Below are 18,916 nucleotides of genomic sequence, written 5' to 3' on the forward strand. Positions count from 1 at the left end.
CTTTGTTAAAATTTAGCTATCACTGTCTGATGGCTAATGCAATCTTGATTTTTCCTGTATCTTCAAAGCCTTTTCTTCCTATGGGCATTTGCACCAGTTGCATTATTCTCCTTGCATAAAAATTTCTGTGGCACTTGCTCTTCACAGATTTTGAATCACTCTGGAATATACACCTGTTTGGCAGATAAAGACTGCTTAGTTCCATCTATATCTGATAACCTGTACTGTTAGACTCCAACCGTATTAAGTTCTTACCAGCCTCTTAGCTCACTTCGGCTTCTCTTCCCCATGGGACACGATCTTTTTAAAACTTATCTGCTTCCTCAGTTCTTCCCATACTCAGGTTGTCAGCTTGAAGTACAGATAGAATATCTGAGTAATTATATGAGAGGATGACAGACAGTGATTAACTTCTCCATTCTATCATAATGTCATCAAGAACAGGGTGGACATTTTTAACCTTTTCAGATTTACGTTCATTCTGAGCTCATCAGATAATTTAATAACATTTCCTGCTGCTTCAGATGTTCAAATGGTCTCTTCCTTATTCTGCCATCTGCAAATAGTTACCTATTAGTTTTCCAAGACATTATCCATAAATTTGAAACTGCTTTCTAATTGAGCGCACTGTTTAACATTCATGATTTTGACAACATGGGAGCAAAGTTCTACTTTTTCTAGCCAAGTGTACATCACGTTGGTTTATTTATCTATCAAATGCTGAATAGCAAAGATGACAAGAGAAAAGAAGCAGGCAATGTAATTAAAACACCAACCCTCCAAGTTGTTGACTTTGACTGATTTTTGAGTACAGAAAGGGCAGGTGTTCTCTGCTTCTCTTATCTCACCACACCATTCAAAAGCTTTGAATCTCTTACCACGCTGCTCCTTCATTTTATCTTTTTCTCCCCTTCATATAAAGAATGCCTCTTTAATCGTTCTTTTTATTATCTTTTTTCTGGTTCTTGCATAGGTAGTAATAGCATATCTGCCAGAATTGTTAGATTCATACAATATATAGTTTTGATTGCTTCTGCTGTATATCATCAAGCTGGTAGGTAAGCCTGAAATGAGTAATCTGTGATCCAGGCCTTTGTAAGAATTCACCTGTTAGTTTAACAAGTGGTGGGAATTTGACCATAATGTTAACATGGCTTTCTTTCATAGTAATGCCAAAGGCAATCCAACTGCATTGGTGTTTTTAGTGAACCCAGTCAATGATTAGCATCCCTTAGTCAATCAGATGGCATGAGTTTAAAAACTAAATTAGATGTAATCTATTGAGTAAGTTTGCTATTTTTTTAAAAAAAAGATAGACATAGACTGTCTTCTCCAAGCAGTTGGGGATGCATCTTGGGAAATAGAGAGGCACTCTCCCTTTGTCTGCTTATTAGTCCAGGTCCCTGGATTAATATAAATGCTTCTACACAAGTCATATTATATCTAGTTAATGAAACAAGTTAAGGTTGAGGAAGGATTCCCAATCATATTTTGCAAAAGTGCATCAGTCAGCAAAATGGGTGACATTATTGAGAGATTCTGCTATTACCTAGAGAAAAATAGAGTCTCCAGGGTGTTGTAGCAGAGTTCTTTATACCAGGTAATTTAGAGTTAAACACATCAGCTTTAGCTCATGATTATACTAAGGAACTATATCCCCCAAATTGTATGCTTGAATGCAGTGTAGTCCCCCATGCTTGTAGGAATGGGACAGCATAATTGCATCTTGATACATGGCAAATCCATAAAGTGTGCAAATAGGTTTGTAACTCAATTTAAATATAACGTGGTTTTGTACAGTCAGATCTATTGGCACCTGAGAGATTTTAGCAAAACAAATTTGTTAATATTCTTCAAGTACTGTTTATTTAAAAATACACTCCTCTCTTCACCGCAGACCCTCACATTTAATAATGCTTCTCCTTCCACTGACTTAATTATTGCCTCAGTAGTTACTTCCAGACTATTTATGTGATTCAGTGTAAGCCTTGCTGCCCAAAAGTGGGACAAACAAGAATGTTCAGACATGACAATTTAGGGATCTCTATCAAAGAGCTCCCCCTCGTCTCATTTCAGGACTGAAGCTTTAAGACATGGAAATGCTGGCACTACATAAAACCAAGAATGTATTGTGTTGGCTGATATTTTCCATTCCTATGTAGGCTGCACCCACATCCTGTTACTTTTCTCTGTAGTTTTATGGGAGATTACCATGTTCTTCTTATACTTCTGAATTCATCCTGAAAAATGGAAGACTTGAAAAAGCAACTAGACAACTTAGATATGAGAGATTGCTTAAACAAGGTTGTGTTATGTTTTGTCGGACGCAAATAGGATCAGTGCATTCAGAATGGAAATTTGTAGGAAAACTGAAGATTTGGACAGTTCTAAAACAGTACAATAAAAACGAAGAAACACTTGTGGACTATCTTGGAATAGCAGTCTTAGTTTTGGGATAAATGGATGCTTGAACATACTTGGGTATTAGGACTGATTCTAAGTTACATCACTTTATGGGTTTTGAATTCAATCTGTGAGGAATGATCTGTTGGATTCCCTAAAGTTACTTCCATCTACAAGTATGTCTCTTTCTGAAAATAAACCGAAAGGGGTATCCCTTTGTCCCCATCCAGGACTGGGACAAGCTTAACGTTCTTAAATGCCTTGTTAACAGTTCCCTTTATGCTGCTCCCTCCTCCTGTTTAAGAACTTGTTCTTTTTTTAAAAAAACCAGTGAATAACAATGGTGGCTTGTTAAAATGTGTGTTGTTATGAGATGACATGTATATGGTTGTGCTGTGTGTGCATGTACACTGTATTTCACATCAGTGCCATTGCTAACTTTGCGTAGCAGAAGTTAACTTTTATATTACATGTTTTGTTCAAGGATGGGCTGTTCTGTTGTAGCACTTCTGTTGTAGTATGAGTAGCACTTAATCAAATCTGAGCTTTCACATTTAAGTAGCACTAAAGGAAATGTTGGGTTGGAAGCCTCTGCTGATACTGAGAGGTGATCACTTTTGCTTGACCCAAATATTCTGTGGTGTGTCTTTTTTCTGAAGTAGTCTTTGAGTCCACTTGAATGTTCAAAGAAAGAAGTATCGTCTCATTCACTGACATTTACAGATCATTTAGTATTTTTATGACCTCACTAGGTGGAAAACCTCATCATACATTGCATCATTTGAGCGCAGCATCTTCTGTGTTGCACCAAGGTGGGGAGGCAGAGAAAAGAAGAATGGAAAATGATATTCAAATGGTGCTGCATGTGAATGTTTTGCTTGCTTTCTACACAGGGCACTTTTGCTTTGCAGTGTCTCCTGCCAATTAGCAGAACCATCGTTGGGAGCGGTGGATGATTTCCACAAAGGCATTCTTATAACAATATCAGGTAGCAATGTAGCCTGATTAAGGGTCATTGAAAATTGAGTTAATAAAAGCTCGATGCTGGGAGAGATTAACTATTTCACATTTTTTTCTGCTCCCACCACTTGCATTGATTATTACTGTCTCCTGTATTTGCCAAAAGAATGAACCCTTCAGACAGCAAAACGCTAGATACCTAGTTTCTCCTATTCCTGTTATAAAGCAGGAACAGATTTGGTCCCTAAATTTCTTCCAAATTCCAAAGGGTTCTGCAACCTTCCAAAGAACCAGATTCCCTAGAAAGCAGGATAAAAACCGTTTGTGCACCACATTTGACATCATTTGTTATGTAAAATCTTTAATATTAATCTGCAAAAGTATATAATACTTACACTTGATTTGTTTAAATTGACTTGGAAAGATGACATGCAGTTATTGGCCCATTACATTTAATGTTAAAATGGCCCGAAACAAAATAATCTGAGGCACTAATAATTCTAAATATTTTCATATATATTTTTTTGAGATGATGTTTCCAATGGTCAGGCCAGGTTTGCTGGTTAATCTCTAGACACTTTAGATTTATACAAATCTTGGTTTAGTCAGTAGAGTGGTCATAGGCACAGCTGAGCAAAATGTACGCCTTTTGCAGTATGGAGAAATCAGTGCTTATTTCCTAGATTCAAAAAAATTTTCCTGCCCCTTTTCCAAGTCAACATATACTAGGCTGTTTTCTAATGGCCTTGGGAGGTACAGTGGCATAATTATTCCTCCAGGAACTCTGGCTTCTTGCCTTATCTGTTTTCACTCTTTACAATCATAATTACAAAATACAAAATGGCTTTGATCATTCTCCATCTAGAGATGAAATGGCAAAATTGGAAACCCCTTCTTGTTTTCTGAGTTAATTATGAATATTGATTTCAGATCTAGCTATCACCTCTTCCAAATGTGATTTAATTATTGAGTTGGTTTTCTGTACTTCAAAAAGCTAATTTCAAAGCTTTTTTGGGTTCTCACCCCTGTGACCCATAGACTATGCTTTCCTGAATTGGCTGAGATATTGATTTCAAACTCTTTTAAGATTGGTATCATATTGCTCTGTAGCTCTTGGAAAGCCCTAAGTGTGAGATTTAGAGAGCACTGGAATGGTTAAAGGGTGTAATTGGAAACACTCAAGTGCTTCAAGGCTTAAACTTTGAATTGCTAAATGTAGCAATACAGAGGATTATCAAGTATGTAATGATGATGGATAGCCAGCTAAATCTTTATGGAAGAGTCAGAGAGAGAGGGACTATGGTAAAAAGTAAGGAATTCTACCCTGCCTCAAAGCAACACACCAAATTGGCCTTGTTATTGTATTTGGAGGTGTGGATTTGAAAGCTGCCATATATTTATACTTTTATTTATATGATTATTTTATTTATATATCAAATTTGGAGATTGCCCATCTCCTTCACAGAATGACTTTTTAACACAGAGATGCCAAAGAATGTGAGCTTTGAACTGAAAAGTTGTTTGTTACAAGTCTGCATATGATAATGTGGTATTTTGAATTTTGGATAAACTCCAATAGCAGAGTGAGAGGTTGTCAGAATATTTTAATCACATACCCATCTCCAATGTACAGCTATGAATTTCTTATAGAGAAGCTTAAAAAGATTATTGGGGGAGGGGGGGAAAGTGTTAACATTTTTTCAAATGGTATTTATTTTATTTTCAGCTATTTTTAAAAGGTTTCTGACATATCATGATTTAATGTCAAATATCACACATTCTTTGCCTTTCAGTATATATCTTTTTAAATTCCTTCTTTGATGTGGGATCATTTTTTGTTGCTCGGACCCACAATTTCTGTTGAATTGTTTTAACACTCAGCACACTGATGAAATAAAGCACCAGACCTTCTTGTTTGAGACTAGTGTTTCTTACTGTTTCCACATGTGCTACTGTGCATCTTTGGTTCATACACAAAAATAAATGTATTCATTCCTACTCTATACATAGTAGAAAAATCCATGACTGTACGCAAACAGAAGAGGAAATAAAGCAATGTAACTTCTAAATCAAGCCGAGTTTTTAATTCTGCTACTAGATGTCCTTCAAATCCCTTCCGTGATTTTGGATGAACAGATAGGGGAATGGAAGAATGGCCTCTGTTCCATTCTAAGGAATAGCCTGCACATGATGGAGGTATGTGCACTGTATTTATAAATGGGGAATGCCTATCTTAAGTGGGAAATAATTAGCCAAGCCATTCAAGGCTGAAGTTAATTAACCCTATTCACTCATTGTGCTCCACATGCTATGGGAATTTTCATTGGGATTTATAAACCTTTCTTTATGGCTTAGCAACAGGTAGAAAATATGGCACTGAAATTCCATGACAAAATGGCAGCTTTTCAATGGCATATTAGAGATTTTTGCATTGAATTAATGTGCTGAGCCTCTGAGCTTTAAGCACCCATTTTGACTCTTCGAACTGCCAAACTCCTGTCAAAATGTACGTTTTTAGCCCTTTAGATCCACCCCCTTTGATCCAGTATAAAAACAAACAAACAACCATTCTCATTTTGGATTTCCAGGAATGGTGGTGGTTGTGAGGTTGGTACTACCACGCTCACTATATCTGAGAGCTTCAGGCTTCTCAGGGCTGCTTTTCTATGCCAAATAGCTGGGAATGTAAAATCAAGCCCAGAGCTAAGCAAGAGGTGATAATTAGTTTGATTTTATAACTTAAATATATTTAAGAAGCAAGCAAGGTAGAAAGGGATTATTCCTTATTAATTACTCATCTGTTGATGAATAGCCCAAAAAACTGAACAAGTGTGTTTTGGAAGTAAGACAGTAGTGTTTATGTGGAAAGAGAGGTATTGTCTACCTTTGAGTGAATCTCTTCTCCTGATAATTGCCTAGACAGGTCCCTGCAGTTCTTTTGGTAACATGTTTGGAAGTGACTTGCCATTGCTTACTTCCCAGGGCTGAGAGCAAGTGACTGGCCTTGGGTCACCCAGATGGCTTTGTGCTCATGGCAGGACTAGAATTCACATCAAACTGCCTCTCAAATGCATGGGCAAGTAGTCCGGGAACTTATAGCTGCATTTGGAATCAGAATGGGCATCACTAAAAAATGCAATCATTAAGTGAGTCGTGCCTGATTTTATGACCTTTTTGCTATATTCATTAAGTGAATCACATGCTCATTAAGCAAATCCAGTTTCCCCCATTAACTTTGTCAGAAGCCACTTGGGAAGCTTGTAAATGGCAATCACATGAACCCACAGTTGCTGGGTGCTTGAATTTTGATCATGTGACCATGGGGAATGCTACAACAGTTAAAGTATGAGAACTGGGTTTAAGTCCCTTTCTTCCCCCATGCCATTGTGGCCTTGAATGGTCATTAAATGAATAGTTATGAATTGAGGATTGCCTGTAGCATTGTATTTGTGCCTCAAATTAAAAGAGGAGAAGGATCCATTATAGAAGTCTATAACTGCCTAGTACAGGGGTCAGCAACCTGAAACAGTGAAAGAGCCACTCGGAACCGGTTCCCTCACAAAAGGAAAAACTGGGAGCTGCAAAAAATGTGTGCGCATGCGCGTACATGCGCGCATGCGCAGAACAGGGTTTGACTGAAGAGTGGAGCCAAGGCGAGATATGCACCTACCCTGCATATATGAATTGATTGGTTGAACTTTTTTAGTCCCACTTTTTTTTTGGACTGCACATGGCAGAGGACTGGGAGCCGCAAGACACGGCTGAAAGAGCCGCATGCAAGTGCTTGAGTAGTTTTCAATCCAACACTTTTGCCCTGGAAGCAGGGTGCCAAGTTTTTAAATCTAGGAAACCTCCAACTCCCTTATTAGCTGCATCACTGGGAATCCTGAAGGGCCACATTGGGGCAGATTGTACTGAAGAAGATCTAACAATGGGGTTGCTAAAAATGACCCTGGACTTGATGGCACATAATCATTTTGTTTTCAAAGGGCTGGGAACAAGGTCATCAATTTTCGCTCCAAAGATTGCTGCTATCCATTTGCAAGTCATAATGAGAGGGCAGATGATGTGCTGGCTATCTGCCTCTCCTTAGCAAAATTATTTTATGCATATTTTCCCCTGCTGTGTCCATAACCACATTTGACTCATGGTTTTTTATTTATTTTGTACAGGGAGACTCATTTGAGTAGCATGTGGCATGACTAGAAATTAGTGATTTTTTAGAAAGTCATGCAGAGAGGAAACAAGAGAACCACATTCAATGGAGGAATTCCCCTTAGTGCTCTTTAAAAAAAACAGGTGAAGCAAATACTGATTACTTTAACCCTTAGTTTAATAATTTAAAAAATACTTTTTTCTGCTATGTATTCAGAATAGACTGAATGTGTGTGTGTGTAAGTGTGTGTGTGTGTTGTGTGTACAGATATGGGTAAAAGGTAAAGGTAAAGGTTCCCCCGCACATGCGTGCTAGTCGTTTCCAACTCTAGGGGCCAGTGCTCATCTCTGTTTCAAAGCCGAAGAGCCAGCGCTTGTCCGAGGACGTCTCCGTGGTCATATGGCCGGCATGACTAGACGCCAAAGGCGCACAGAACGCTGTTACCTTCCCACCGTAGTGGTCCCTATTTTTCTACTTGCATTTTTACGTGCTTTCAAACTGCTAGGTGGGCAGAAGCTGGGACGAGTAACAGGCGCTCACTCTGTTATGCAGCACTCGGGATTCGACCCGCCAAACTGCCAACCTTCGGATCAACAAGCTCAGCGTCCTAACCCACTGAGCCACCGCGTCCCTACAGATATGGGTACGTATGTATATATTTGTATATATATTTTCTTTTGACAGCAGGCATTAGAATTTCAATGTGAGCCAGTATGTACACAGAACAGTGACAATAAAGGTTATCTTTATAACACAAGCATGCCCAAATATAATTGTAAGAACAAGTGTCCTTTGGGGGAAAAATGATAAGTGTGACATTGTGTTTTTCTACATACACTTGGGATGACAGCAGTATATGTATTAATTGTTAATGCTGGATAAGGAGCAGGAAGGCCTAGCCTCTTGCTTCCCTGAGGACGGGTCACTCTGGGCCTGTCCCTTCCACAGCCCTAGAAAGAAAATTTGAAAATTATCAATATTTTTGTTGAGATCCTAAACAGCATGGAACTCACTGACAACGCCAAAGCAGCCATTCCCTATTTAGGTAACGGTTCTATAATAATCTGAGAAATGTTCAGCATCCTTCTGCTTTATAATGGAATGGAATGGAATGGAATGGAATGGAATGGAATGGAATGGAATGGAATAGAATAGAATAGAATAGAATAGAATAGAATAGAATAGAATAGAATAGAATAGAATAGAATAGAATAGAATAGAATAGAATAGAATAGAATAGAATAGCTCAAGGAAAATGTATACAAGATGGTTTTTAACTGGTATACAGGTAGTCTTCAGGTTATTACCACAAAATGAGCCCAAAATTTTCTGTTACTAAGCGAGACAGTTGTTAAGTGAGTATTGACCCATTTTACGACTTTTCTTGCCAGAGTTGTTAAGTGAATCACTGCAGCTGTTAAGTTAGTAACATGGTTATTAAGTGCATCTGCCTTCCCCATTGACTTTGCTGGTCAGAAGGTCGCAAAAGGTGATCACATGATCTTGGGACACTTCAACCATCATAACTACATGCCAATTGCCAAGCAATTGCCAAGTAGAGAAGGGAACTAGGGGATTAGCCATATTAGATTTAATTCTCACTAACAGAGATGAAATGATAGAAAATGTCGAAGCCACAGGAACCTTGGGGGGAAGTGATCATACAATATTGGAATTCAACATTATGGAAGCACAAGCAATAGAACACAGCCAAACTAGAGTCTTGGACTTTAAAAGAGCTAATTTCAATAAAGTTAGAGAGACCTTGGGAAGAATTCCATGGATGAGAATCCTAAAGGGGAAAACAACTCAAGAAGCTTGGGAAATTTTGAAAAGTGAGATAATAAAGGCCCAGTCTAGCACAGTACCAACAAAGAAGAAAAATAACAGCTCTCAAAAGAAACCAGCATGGCTGCATAAAGAACTCTCTGATAAATTGAAAGATAAAAAGGACAAATATAAGAAGTGGAAAGAGGGGCACATAACTAAGGCAGAATATCAGCAAATAGCCCAAAACTGCAAAGTTGAAGTGAGGAAAGCTAAGGCTCAAAATAAACTAAGGCTTGCAACCAAAGTCAAAAATAACAAAAAAAAGCTTCTTTCAACATGTAAAAAACAAGAAAATTAAAAAAAAGTTAAGGAAATGATTGGTCCATTGGTGGGAGAAAGTGGCAAGAAGGTGACAAGCAACAGGGAGAAAGCAGAACTACTCATTTTTTGCATGTCTTTACACAAAAACATTCCAACCTATCAAAAACAGTACCATTAAAAAACAGATTAGAAACAGAAGTTAAGATAGGCAAATAAGTGGTAAGTGAGCACCTGTCCAGCCTAGACAAGTTCAAATCACCAGGACCAGATGGATTACACCCCAAGGTTCAAGAAGCAACAGATGGAAACTAGTCGAGGAGAGAAGCAACCTGGAACTAAGGAGAAACTTCCTGACAGTTAGAACAATTAATCAGTGGCACAACCTGCCTCCAGAAGTGATGAATGCTCCAACACTGGAAGTTTTTAAGAAGAGACTGGACAGCCATTTGCCTGAAATGGTATAGGATTTCCTGCCTGAGCAGGGGGTTGGACTAGATGACCTCCAAAGTCCCTTCCAATTTTTTATTATTATTATTATTATTATTATTATTATTATTATTATTATTATTATTATTATCATCATCATCATCCAAATTTTGATCATGTGACAAACTGGGGATGCTGCAACAGTCCTAAGTGTGGAAAACGGTCAGTGCCATTGTAACTTCAAACAGTCACTAAGTGAATGGTTGCAAGTCAAGGACTATCTGTATTATACTACTGCTGACTGCCAAAGTAGATTTTTTAATACAAAAATATAGTTGGAAATGCAATAATCAGGCTGGATCATTTGCTCAATTCTAAAATATGATTCATCACAGAATGAAACAAATCGCAGATATTAACTTTTGTTTCCTGCCAGGTTTTTTTTCCTATGAAGCTTTATATTATTACAAAGAATACAGAGCTGACTGAGTGAGGTCAGAGAGAGCAGACACGGTTGGTATCTCTCTCACAAGCAATGTCAACTGATGGGATGAAGGAAGCAGGCTATCTCTGATGCAGGGTTCCCCCAGAAACTTGCAAACTTTCAGACAATTTGCCTTCCTCCCCCCCCCCAACCCAAGTTCTGGGATAGCTGCTGTACTACAGTACCAGATATACTTTCTCTTTGTTATGGCACACTGTTTCCCCCTGCTGGGTTTTTTAGGTACTGTCTTGGTTTTGTCTGTGAGTGAGATGACTTTCATAAAGCTAAATGACTATTGGCTGCCTTTGGTGATTACTGAATATTGATTTCATTTTAATAATGGTTTTAAACTGCTAAATTTATTTAAGAATACTTTTTCATACAGAGTTAATCTAATACTACTTCAAACATTATTATTCCAATGTATACAGTTTGTAAATCTTTTCTTTTTGGCTCTTTTTTCCTGATTTTACTTTACTGTTAACATAAAATAAAAAGATAAACATCTTTGATATCAAATATTCTGTACTCCAAAATTTCTGGTCCAAATCACTACTGAATACTGAAGCTTTAGGGTCCTGTTTTGATTTTTGATTTTTTTTGTCTAAGCAGCTCATTCCCATCAAAATCAAAAAGGTTATTTGTCAGATTTTTATCCTGCCTTTATTATTTTACAAGTATTTAAAGGTGACTAACCTAGCCTTGGTGGAGCAGTGGGCTAATGCCTCCTTAAGTAACACCAGCTGCCTGCAATTAGTGCAGGTTCGAGTCCCACCAGGCTCAAGGTTGACTCAGCCTTCCATCCTTCCGAGGTAGGTAAAATGAGGACCCAGATTGTTGGGGGCAATAAGCTGACTTTGTAATAATGCTGCTTGGGGTGTGTGTGAAAGCCCTAATAAGCAGGCATATACATAGAATGAAGGCTATTGCTAAGCACATTGATTTGTGCTTCTTAGATTGTAAGCCGCCCTGAGTCTTCGGAGAAGGGCGGGATATAAATGGGATTAAAAAAAACACATATATAACACTCTTTCCTCCTCTTATTTTTCCCCACAACCACCAGGCGAGGTGGGTTGAGCTGAGAGTGTAACTGGCTCGAAGTCACCTCACCCACCCAGCTTTCATGCCTAAGGTGGGACTAGAACTCACAGTCTCCTGGTTTCAAAGCCAGCACCTTAACTACTACATCAAATTGGCTCTATTAATGGCTGGAAGTCCTGTATGGACTTTTTTGCATAAAAATGAAAAAATAAACTTATGACTTATGGTTTTGATAATTTGACAGGCTAAATTATAGAAAGAAGAGTACTGTAACATGACATAAATTTACACAGAGAGGTTAAAATATATCTGTACTTATAACTTTATATTTAACTTTTCTTTTTCTCTCTTTCTATTAATTTGTTTAGCTTTTATCTTCTTGTTTGAAAGTTTTAATAAAAATTATAGCTTAAAAATGAAAAAGAATTGTGGACTGTTAACTAAAAGTTGATAGCAAATGACCCATAAAATAACCATAACAAACAGTATCCATTAAAGGATCTGTTTCAAAATATCACAGTAATTATAGCAATGTGAGCCTCATCTACAGAATAGCACAGGCAGATCTATTTCAGATTTAAGCATTATAAAAACACAACCAGACCCCAGGTTCACATAAGCTGTTTCACATCAGCACAGATCAATTCAATGTTTAAATTACAGTGTTGCACACAGATTCAGTGGCATATTTTTAAAGAAAAGAGTTCCTGACCATGAAGTAGAGGTGGTAATGTTGGAAATCCTAGATCTGCTAACCCTCTCAAGATAAAGAGTTCAGAAACTCCCACCTGTATTAATTACAATGCCACATGGTTGATACTTGTGTTGGTATTGCAGGAAGACAGCCAAACCGCACACAGCTGTGCAAGATCAACCAAGGTTTCAGCAAAATGTCTTTAATGCTGGCCTTGGCTAAATGCCAAAGCTCTGAAGCTAAGAGAAATTTCCCATTGTCGTTTATAGTGAGCTAATTAAAGTAGAGTTGCTTAAATGATTTTAAACATTCCTTCCCAAGTTTCTTGCCACCTGGGCTAAGATGCTGTTTGTGATACATGAGCTCTTGATTACTTATAAATAACCACTCTCCCTTCCCTTATCTCTCCCTTGCAAACAGAGAAAACCTGGAAGGCTTCAATGTTAAAGCAACATCAAAATCCCTATTTCATGCAACCATGTAAACAACAATATAAGGTGGGTTGTTTTTTAAGAATATGTGCTGGAAATGAAGAGAAAACCAGCAAGCATATAGCAGTTTTAGAATTAAGCCATGTCTTATGTGAGTATAGGGACGCGGTGGCTCAGTGGGTTAGGACGCTGAGCTTGTCGATCAGAAGGTCAGCAGTTTGGCAGGTTGAATCCCGAGTGCCGCGTAACAGAGTGAGCGCCTGTTACTCGTCCCAGCTTCTGCCAACCTAGCAGTTCAAAAGCACATAAAAATGCAAGTAGAAAAATAGGGACCACTACGGTGGGAAGGTAACAGCGTTCCGTGTGCCTTTGGCATCTAGTCATGCCAGCCACATGACCACGAAGACGTCCTCGGACAAGCGCTGGCTCTTCGGCTTTGAAACGGAGATGAGCACCAGCCCCTAGAGTTGGAAACGACTAGCACGCATGTGTGGGGGAACCTTTACCTTTACCTTTATGTGAGTATAATGAACAGAAAAAGAAATAGCCCCAATGGATGGTTTCAGTCCTACTTCCACATTGCTTTAGAAGGCCTTACTCTGAATACATCCACAGCCTTGCATACTGCTGCTTCCCTGTCTCATAAGTTCCAGTGCATCAGCAGCACAGACAATGGAGAGTATAATGGTATGTGGGAATGACCTTGGGAGTCAGGGCAAACAGAGAGAGATAACAGGCAATTTAGCCTGCAGCAGGAATGTAGGTAGGGCAAGAGACTCAGGAGGGACCATCCCTAGTTTCTTGTGCTGTATAAAGGGATGGGAGAAAAAGATATTTTCAGATTTGCAAGATTCCGTTAATGGAACCTTACAATAAAGTAAGATTAGTTCTTCTCACTGTGTTTCCTGCCTGGTCTACCTTACAAGGCTAATCTCAATCTTGCAAGTCTGAAAGGGAGGGATGTTATGAATGGTGGTTCAGGAGCAGATGGATGGTCCAAGCATCCCCACTGCCAGGGAAGGAGAAGAGCCAGAGCCCAGAGAGAGTCCTAGTCCATCTTTCAGTGAAAGAAGAATTGTATAACCTGAAGGAGTTCTTGGAAAAGATTTCAAATATAGACAAGCAGAGGCATGTATGGATTTCATAACCCTGAGATTTATTCATACATTAAGTTTCTGTCAAATATTTTTCAGAATCTTTAGACAAATGAACTTTTAAAAATAATAATATAAAATATATAAGATATTTAGCCATAATTTAAATAAAATACATTATTTCATCTTCCATCAATGAAGTTTAAGTTAGGAATGTGGAAGGTCAGAATAAGAGTTCAGCATGTTCTTTTTTTTCCCACATCCGAAGATTTTCAAAGCTTTGACTTCTTTCTTGGGGCTTCTCCAGATGAATATGGAGGAGGTGGGAGGTTGTCAGTTTGGGGACAAATGTTTTATACGATCTTGGACCCATGGTGCCTGGGGATCTGCACAGATCCGTCGTTTCATATGGGTGGTAAATCTGCAGAAGAGACATATGTGTGCATATTTAGTCACAAGCTAGAAAGAAAACAATTCTCTACAAATTGGCACCACACTCAGTTTTCAAGGGGGCAGAGCTTCTCCCATTAGTCATCCTCAAGGGGCTCCTGTTCCAAATTGATTTCATGAAATAGGGTGCATGGGCAGATGTCCACTAAATCTTTAATTTAAATATTTACGCTAAATGATTTGTCTGAAAATTGTGAATCAAATTGTTAAGCTAAAGCTGCACACAGGCCCTTTCAAGAGGGACATAGATTTACTGGTATAAGGGTACCCACAGAAGGGGCAACAGATAAATCAAGATAGCAGCCATGGCCATGCATTTGAAACCCCACCTCTTTATTAGTTCTTCTGGGCGAAGAATTCTCTGGCCCCATTGTGTTATGCTGGCTGGGAATGCCTATCCATAAGGACCACAAGTAATTTTACATTTAAATTAAATTCACATAAAATCAATACAGGCAAATAGGATTACTGCTGGTGCATTTTCCCACAAAGGTCACACAATGATACCAGATATTTCAAGTCAACATCACATTTAATATATTTAGGAATCACTTAGAAATTGATAGGTTTTTTTAGTACTTACATGACAGCTGGCATGGAACACCTGGCATTTGAGTGTTCATAGGACTTCAGGTTTTTCCGTGGAATAGGCTTGGTTACGTAGTCAAAACAACAGAGGCGGGGGTCTGAAAGACAGGAAAAGAGACTTGTGTCATTTTAATGGTTTCCCTTGCCCATCATTGAGTTTGAACCTGAACTTCTCACCTGCTAGTTTAGAATATTTACCATTCCCTTCATATAATATGGGCAGATTTTCCATGGTCTGACCTTACCATGGAGCATATTATTATTATTATTATTATTATTATTATTATTATTATTATTATTATTATTATTATTATTATTATTATTATTATTATTATTATATTTATATCCAACCTTATTTTGTACAACTCAAGGTGGCATACATAGCTAACACTTCATCCTCCTGTATTTCCCACAAAAACAGCCCTAGAGATAGATTGAATTAAGGCAGAATGAGTGGCCCAAAGTCTTTCAAACAATGTGCTCTGGTACAGAGTTAGAAGTGGAGATTTTTTACTTCTAGTTGTGAAAATTCCAAAGGCAAATTCAACAATGAATTTTGCAGAAATTAAGAATGCAGGAATTCTCACTCAGGCAGAGTCCTTCCTTCCTTCCTTCCTTCCTCCCTCTTCCTTCCTTCCTTCCTTCCTTCCTTCCTTCCTTCCTTCCTTCCTTCCTTCCTTCTAACATGGATTCTTACTAGTATGTATCTATTACAGCTAGATAGTGACTATGTGAGCCCCAAAGCACTAACTTCTAAAAATTCCACCTGGCACTAGAGGAAAATAAGACATTTCTGCAGTAATGTGGCCAACATTCACAGAGTGCGATTACCTTCTCACCAAAAGGGTGCCTATTTGTTTACTCGCATTTGCATGCTCTTGAACTGCTAAGTTGGCAGGAGCTTGGGCAAGGACAAGAGCACACTCCATCACTTGGTGCTCAGGTCTCGAACCTGGGCTGCCAGCTTTCCAGCTGACAAGTCCAGCGTTTTAACCATGAGACACGGCACCACCCTCGGATTGTAGATGGGATGCTGAAAAAGAAAAGAAAATGCAGTCTTACCAAACTGAGCCTGAGCTTGGGATAGGAACATAGCAGCAACCAGGAAGACAGCGAGGGTAGCCAGGGAGCTGTTCATCTTTCCTCTTGGATCGAATGAGAGAAGAAATAGTAGGTAGTGGTAGTTTGTTCACCTCCCTAGCTCCATGCTGAGAGGCAGAACTTCTCACGTTATATAGGCTGGATATATATGGGTGGAGATTTGCTGGAAATAAAATCCACGTTTCATATCTGAGAAATGATGACATAACAGTAAAAAAATCTGCTACAATCGGTAAAGTTTCTCTGGGGGAAAGAGGAAGCAAATGTTGGCAGAGAAAGGGAATCTGCTAGCCTGTAGTTTTGCAAAGCCGGTGACACTTAAGCCATCTGAGCCAGGGATTCTGGAAATAACATTCCCGGCAGGGGGAAAAATGGGAAAGCAGGGTAGCTTTTTCTGGCAAGGTGTGAGAGGGTGAGGAGCAATGAAGTAGGCAATCAAGTGGAGGAAGTCTGGTCTCACTCGGATATCTCGCTTTTTAAATAAGTTTATGCATACGAAGCATTTATCGTTTATAGACTTTTAAATATACTTTTAGTTGGACGAGGGCCTCAGGATCTGAAAGCGAGGCAAGGCTTTGGGGATTTCTGAGAGGGCCAATTTGCAAAGAAATGGGGGAAGAATTGTGGAAAACAAATTCCACAATTTGAATGAATGAAATCTTCCCCTTTGGCTCGAGTTTGACCTTGATGTCAACCCAATGGTCCCCCTGAGTTGAGCAGGTTTTCTCTGAGCTGGAATCCTGTTCCTGCATTTTCTCTGCCCTTCATAGCAGAGGCTGGACAAGCAGAGTTCCCTGCACAAGACATTGGTTAGTTCTCTGAACACAAGTCGCAGAACAACAAATCTGTTGCCATATTGAAGAGAAGCCACAAAGTCTGAAACAGCTGTCAGGAAGGCTGCCAACCATTCTTCCTGAACATGAGAACCTAAGCCCTCGCTGTGATGTCCCGTTGCCTGGAGGCGGTTCGGGTCTGGATGGGGAGGAACAGACTTCAACTCAACCCGGACAAGACTGAGTGGCTGTACATTCCGGCATCCCGGGACATTCAAAATGTTCCATCCCTTTCTATGGGGGGTGAGCTCTTACCCCCCGTGGATAGGGCTCGCAACTTGGGAGTCCTCCTAGATTCACTACTTACCTTGGAAGATCATGTAGCAGCTGTGACTAGGGGGGCTTTCGCCCAGGTTCGCCTGGTGCGCCAGTTGCGGCCCTATCTGGACCGGGATGCCCTGTGTACGGTCACTCATGCGCTCGTGACCTCTCGCCTTGACTACTGTAATGCTCTCTACATGGGGCTTCCCTTGAAGACCACTCGGAGGCTCCAACTGGTACAGAATGCGGCCGCGAGAGTTGTCTTGGGAGTTTCCCGCTACTCCCATGTTACACCTTTGCTCCGCGAGCTACATTGGTTACCAGTTGTCTTCCGGGTGAGGTTCAAGGTCTTAGTGATGGTTTTCAAGTCCCTACATGGCATGGGTCCGGAATACCTCGGGGACCACCTGCTGCCGGCGTCAACTCCCCTCCGCCCTGTGCGTTCCCACAGAGAGGGCCTCCTCAGGGTGCCTCCAGTCAGAGAATGCCAGCTGGTGGCCCCCAGGGGGAGGGCCTTCTCTGTGGGCGCCCCGGCTTTGTGGAATCAACTGCCGGTGGAGCTCCGGATGGCACCGGATCTCAGCTCCTTCCGGCGCGGGTTAAAGACCCACCTGTTTGAACAAGCTGGCCTGGCCTGATGGGGAGTTAATTTGGGTTTTAAATATTTGTATATTTTATTGTTTTATCTTGGGCATTAATTTAATTCTATTTTAACTTTTGTAGTTTTGTACTTTTATCATATGCCCTGTTCACCGCCCTGAGTCCCTTGGGAGAAGGGCGGTATAAAAATTTAATAAAAACTAAAACTAAAAAAACTAAGCTGAATCATGATAACTTGCATAAAGCCGGCATCATGGTGAATTAGAGGAAACTTCTGATGTTGCTACTTTATGACTTTCAAATGGGTAAAACTATCAGCCCACTATTTAAGGATATTCAATTTTCTTAGAAATACAAGTGAACTCCTTGGATGTAAATCTGATCCTCAACTGCATGCAGGTAGTCCTCAACTTACAATGGTTCATTTAGTGACAGTTTGAAGTTACAATGGAACTGAAAGAGTGACCATTTTTCACAACCACTGCAGCATCCCCAATGCTCACATGATCAAAATTCAGACACTTGGCAACCGATTCATATTTATGACAGTTGCAGTGTCTTGAGGTCATATGATCCCCTCTTGCGATCTTCTTACAAGCAAAAGGAAAGCCAGATTACTAACTTAACAACTGATTCACTTAATTGTGATTCACTTAACTGTGGCAAGGGAGGTCATAAAACAGGACAAAACTCAGTTAATAGCTGTCTCAATGAGCAACAGAAATTTTGGGCTGAACTGTGGTCATAAGTTGAGGACTACTTGTACTAAAACAGTATTTTCCCACCCAACTCCATAAGGCAGACATTGAATGCAGAACCTCACCAAGTCAGAAGCAGCATTATCTTTTTGTAGGTTGGCTTACAAATGTCTATATTGCCCTGTTCAAATAAATCTAAGTTATCCATGTGAAGTTGATGCTATCTATCTAAACCCAACCCAGCCGACCTCCAGTGTAAAGACGGTAGAGAAGGACAATCCAGTCACATTCAGATTAAGTCTCAATTGCCTGCTTAAAAATAAGTATCCTTATTTTTTTTCTGGAATACCCAGAACAAAAGGGCTAGGCATCTTTGAAGACAGCATGTTCCACAGCTTTTGAGCTAGTTTGATTAGTGGTTAAGACACCATGCTAGAAAGAGGGAGACCATGAGTTCTAGTTATGACTTAACCATGAAACCAGCTGAGTGACTTTGGGCCAGTCACTCTCTCAGTCCAACTCATCTCACAGGGTTGTTGTTGTGGGAAAAATAAGAGGAGGCTAGTGTGTTGGTTGTATTCACCACCTTGAGTTATTTGTTATTT

At 39.6% G+C, this 18,916-nt stretch overlaps 1 protein-coding gene across 1 annotated transcript; it reads right to left on the reverse strand.

Annotated features, from left to right (window-relative positions):
* Positions 1 to 13,963: 13,963 nt before the first annotated feature.
* On the reverse strand, positions 13,964 to 16,022 carry LOC310648461 (C-C motif chemokine 5-like). The gene is made up of 3 exons (XM_083376299.1): positions 15,881 to 16,022; positions 14,814 to 14,916; positions 13,964 to 14,201 (listed from the first exon to the last, which is right to left on the reverse strand). Exons 1-3 carry the CDS (start codon positions 15,954 to 15,956, stop codon positions 14,114 to 14,116), a joined length of 267 nt encoding a protein of 88 aa, XP_083232425.1. The 5' UTR covers positions 15,957 to 16,022; the 3' UTR covers positions 13,964 to 14,113.
* Positions 16,023 to 18,916: the final 2,894 nt, after the last annotated feature.

This window comes from Vipera ursinii (genome assembly GCF_947247035.1).
Source record: "Vipera ursinii genome assembly, chromosome: 1".
In the NCBI taxonomy this organism is placed as follows: domain Eukaryota; kingdom Metazoa; phylum Chordata; class Lepidosauria; order Squamata; family Viperidae; genus Vipera; species Vipera ursinii.